General features: G+C 42.8%; 1 protein-coding gene across 1 annotated transcript in view; it reads left to right on the top strand.

Annotated features, from left to right (window-relative positions):
* Positions 1–3941, top strand: part of cps1 (carbamoyl-phosphate synthase 1, mitochondrial) — a 76740-nt gene that overhangs the window by 41424 nt on the left and 31375 nt on the right. Inside the window, exons 27-28 of the mRNA XM_019895351.1 lie at positions 329–396; positions 1277–1352. Coding sequence (XP_019750910.1) covers positions 329–396; positions 1277–1352 — 144 coding nt within the window. The remainder of the gene's footprint in view (positions 1–328; positions 397–1276; positions 1353–3941) is intronic.

Here is a 3941-nt window from a genome sequence, read left to right as displayed (position 1 = left end):
GTCCATTTTGCCACTTGATGCGGATTGAAAATGACATCACAGTTGCTCCGGTAACACCAATCATGGCTCAGCTTCAGAAAACGCGTGATTTCATTTTCAGTCGACAGCAAGTGTCAAAATGGCCACCCCCTGAGATGGATAAAAACGGATGGATTTTGCTGCTTAGCTTATATTCCACAAGCGCAATATTAATCAGAATGTTGTGTTTAGATTAGTCGAGACATATGTAACATAATACTGGAATTAATTTGGGGGGGGGGGTTGACGTCCCCTTTCATGATATTTGTCAGAAATTCTCTGTATGCAATATTTTTTCTCTCCCACTCAGGAAGATGCCTTTGCCTTTGCTAACCAGGTGGGCTATCCTTGCCTACTGCGTCCATCCTATGTTCTCAGGTAAACTTTGGAAAGGTGTGATGCTTACCACAAGCCGCAAGTGGTTTTGAGCTTCCGCCCTTGATACGCATAAGTCACAATAACAACTGTGATTTTTTTTGGACAATTGTGTGGCGAAATCCACGCGAGGAAAGTGTCGAATTGAATTTTCCAGAAACTCTGTGAAAAAAATAAGCCTCCCATTTGCAACTTTAATTTAATGAATCACACGAATCGCATGCCAATTCTTCAAGATAACACGACCCCGATGAGAGACGCCCTGTGTGTATTGGACACACAGCTAAATATATTGTGCAGAGTGAGTCGTTTTCCTCCTCTGAAAAAAGTATCAATAGATGGGGAACATTCTTGAATGTGCATGTGTATGATTCCCAGTTGCAGGCCCTTGAAAGAATGATCAGTTATCATCATTTGGGTTTGTTTGTGTTCCGCACAGCTGTCATCCAAGCCCATGGCCTTCATTTATCCGACTCCCCCCCTCCAGCCCATTCTTTCTAATCGAAAGAATAACCCAGCGAGCATTCTAACGTCACAAGCCGTATCCCCCCAAAAAAAAAAAAAATTGAAAATATCATCCGGTATAATATATTTGGATCTCATTCTATCACATTTTTTTAAAATGTCCAATCAAGTTTAAAAAAAAAAAAAAAAAAAAAAAAAAAACTTGTGAACTTGTTTTCAAGAGCCCGCGGTGCTTTTTCATCTCAATTGCTACAATGCTTGTTCGCCGTTTTTACTGTTTCCAGACCTTGTTCCCGATGGTGATGCAACAGAAAGATAATGAGTGTTTGTAGCCTTTTATGCGCTCCTCTTTGCTTCTCCTCTTCTCATGTGGCCTTCTGCCTCAATCCTTTTCTGTCTGCCTCTGTTGCTTCACAAGTGGCTCGGCAATGAACGTGGCACATGGAGAGGAGGAGATGAAGTGCTTTATGAAGGAGGCCGCCCAGGTGTCTCAGGTGAGCACATTCTCTTGCCCTGCCTTCCAGCTTCAACATGGACAATTCTTAGAAGAGTCTATTATGAATTTCCAACACCGGTTTCCTTCTCACTCTGACCGTTTAATAATGGATGGCCGCTGGTCGTACGGGCAGCCTTCCATGTGTCAGCCTCTTGTAGTCTCTATAGCCTCTGCGGGTAAAGGCGATTGAGATGGACACGTTATGGTGGGCTGCTGTCAGACGGAAGCTCCACAGAGTCAAGTTCAGGTGGCCCTGTGGCTCCCTTGCTCCACAGGAGGATTATGTATGTGCATCACTTAGGTGGTTCTTAAGATTGTGATCGCTTTGACGTTGAAAGAAACATTCTTTCCAAGATACAATTTTTTTGGTGTGTGAGAGAGAGAGAGAGTGACAATGAGAGAGAGAGAGAGAGAGAGAGAGTTGTTTGCGCATCCTTGTTTCTACATGGGCTAATAGCCATATATATTGGACACACACACACGCACACACACACACACACACCCACACACCATCCATGTACACTTCATGCTGAGTTCTCCCTCTGCTTTCAATTATCTGCTGCTAGCAGCTGATGTAGCTGTTGGCTAGCCGAGTGTGCCCATTTTTTTTCTTCACTACACCCCCAAGTGTTAACCTCCGGGCGTCGCGTTCTTTCCCCTTTGTATCCAAAACAATCGGTGTGGACTTTATCAACGTGGCAACCAAAGTGATGGTTGGAGAACCTGTGGATGAAGCCGGGCTTCCTTCGCTAGAGAGGCCCATCATTCCTTTGGACTACGTGGGTATCAAGGTGAGGCGGCAAAGTATTTGGAGGACTACAACCGGATGACTGCCAGTGTTTAAAAAAAAAAAAAAAAAAAAAAAAAAAAAGAAAGGTTGACCAGGATATGCATGCACTGAAATCTGATTATTTTGTTTTGGGAAATTTGGTTTGCACCGTGTCAGACAATGGTTGTATCCTAAATTTAATGCAGGTTGACAGTTGAGGTTTCATGCGTCCTGTTCCAAATCATTCGTTATGCAAGAAAGCAAGCGTTGGCGCGGGACGCGGATGCGTATTTGGAACTGAGGGTTGCCGCTTGGAATTGAAGCGGATTTACATGAGACAGGAGAAGTGAATCAATCTCTTTTTTTCGTAACTGGACGTCACAGCTTCTTGTTTACTTTCAAACTTTGCTTGTTGCAGACGTGTGCACATTTGGAAACATGACGTCTCGGATCCTCTGCTTTAAACAAGCAAGCATATGGGGGCAAAAGAGGTTAAAATTGCACGACTGTCCGTATCATATGTTATGTGTTGCGTTATTTTATGTTAACTGTTCTGGAAAGCGCTTTGTTACAGCTGTAGCTGTTGTGAAAGCGCTACATAAATAAAGCTGCATTGCAATGCATTGCATTAGCTTAGGTCAACCTAACACAACAACGGTGGCCTTAAACATGGAAGACAGTCTTCAAAATGGACGAATTTGGTCTTTTATGCGCCCACAGTTTCTGCAAGCTAATTGGGTCCTCTCAACTTATCCAGCTTTGGCCTTTTTGATGCTTTTGCTACATGCGCGGCATTTTAACATCCAGCATTTTTCGAGCAGTCTTTCCAAACATGGGACTTGAATGTAACCGCTGTTTAATTAGATGACTTACATAGCACACTAGTCTTCTGTGTTGGACTCATAAGGCCTGACGGGATATGTTATGGTCAGTCATTTCTGTAATGAGTCTGCGTATGACATTTTGACTCACATGGCATATGCCACAAGTTCAGCTTCCCTCATATCACAGACAAAGGCAGCATCGATGGCCTCATCCAAATACCCGTGAATGGTGGCGAATGGGGAGTAGTCGTCGGTGCTTTCTTCTTCCAGCTTGGAGACTTACCTCTTTGATTGGATTAGAGAGCGTTTACGTTTCGCCAGCTGTTCCAAAGCCATTTTTTTCAAAGTCATTTCTCTCTCTTAATTACGGATGAGCCGCTGTAACAATGCTTGTCATTTGAAGCTAGTCAGGCAGGTATAATCCTCCACTTTCCTAACCATCAAAAGTTTTCAATTTGTAGTCTGCATGCTGGGGAATATTAATCAGACCTCCAAATACACAATTCACCGCACTTTAAATGCTTCCAGAGTTTACTTGAAGTGCATCAATGTAAACTTGCTCGAGGACCTAAAGACATTTCAATTGAAAAATCTATCCCCCCCAAAACAAACAAAAAAACAAACAAACAAAAGTGTGTTCAACTTCTTGCCTTTCCCGACACGAACGCACAAGGAATTTCAAAATTACACAGACAAGAAGATATAAGTGGGTACCCATTTAAATAAACCCCCTTGACGTGTCTCAACGTTCACTATCACAATGGCTGTTTCGATCAGTGTTTTCCCGACTTTTGTTGTCTAGAATATAGACAGTCCCCAACCTTTTTTGCCCCACGGAGCGGTTTAATGTCAGACAATATTTTCAGGGACCGACCTTTAAGGTGTGACGGATAAATACAACAAAATAATATGATATGAGCCTGCATGAAAAGTGTGGTATTTTTAAAACACAGTAATAAACACGAATCATGACACGAGGAACGTCCTATCTGGC

The sequence above is a fragment of the Hippocampus comes genome, unplaced genomic scaffold (assembly GCF_001891065.2).
Source record: "Hippocampus comes isolate QL1 unplaced genomic scaffold, H_comes_QL1_v1.1 scaffold237, whole genome shotgun sequence".
In the NCBI taxonomy this organism is placed as follows: domain Eukaryota; kingdom Metazoa; phylum Chordata; class Actinopteri; order Syngnathiformes; family Syngnathidae; genus Hippocampus; species Hippocampus comes.
This window is presented reverse-complemented; position numbering and strand designations above follow the sequence as displayed.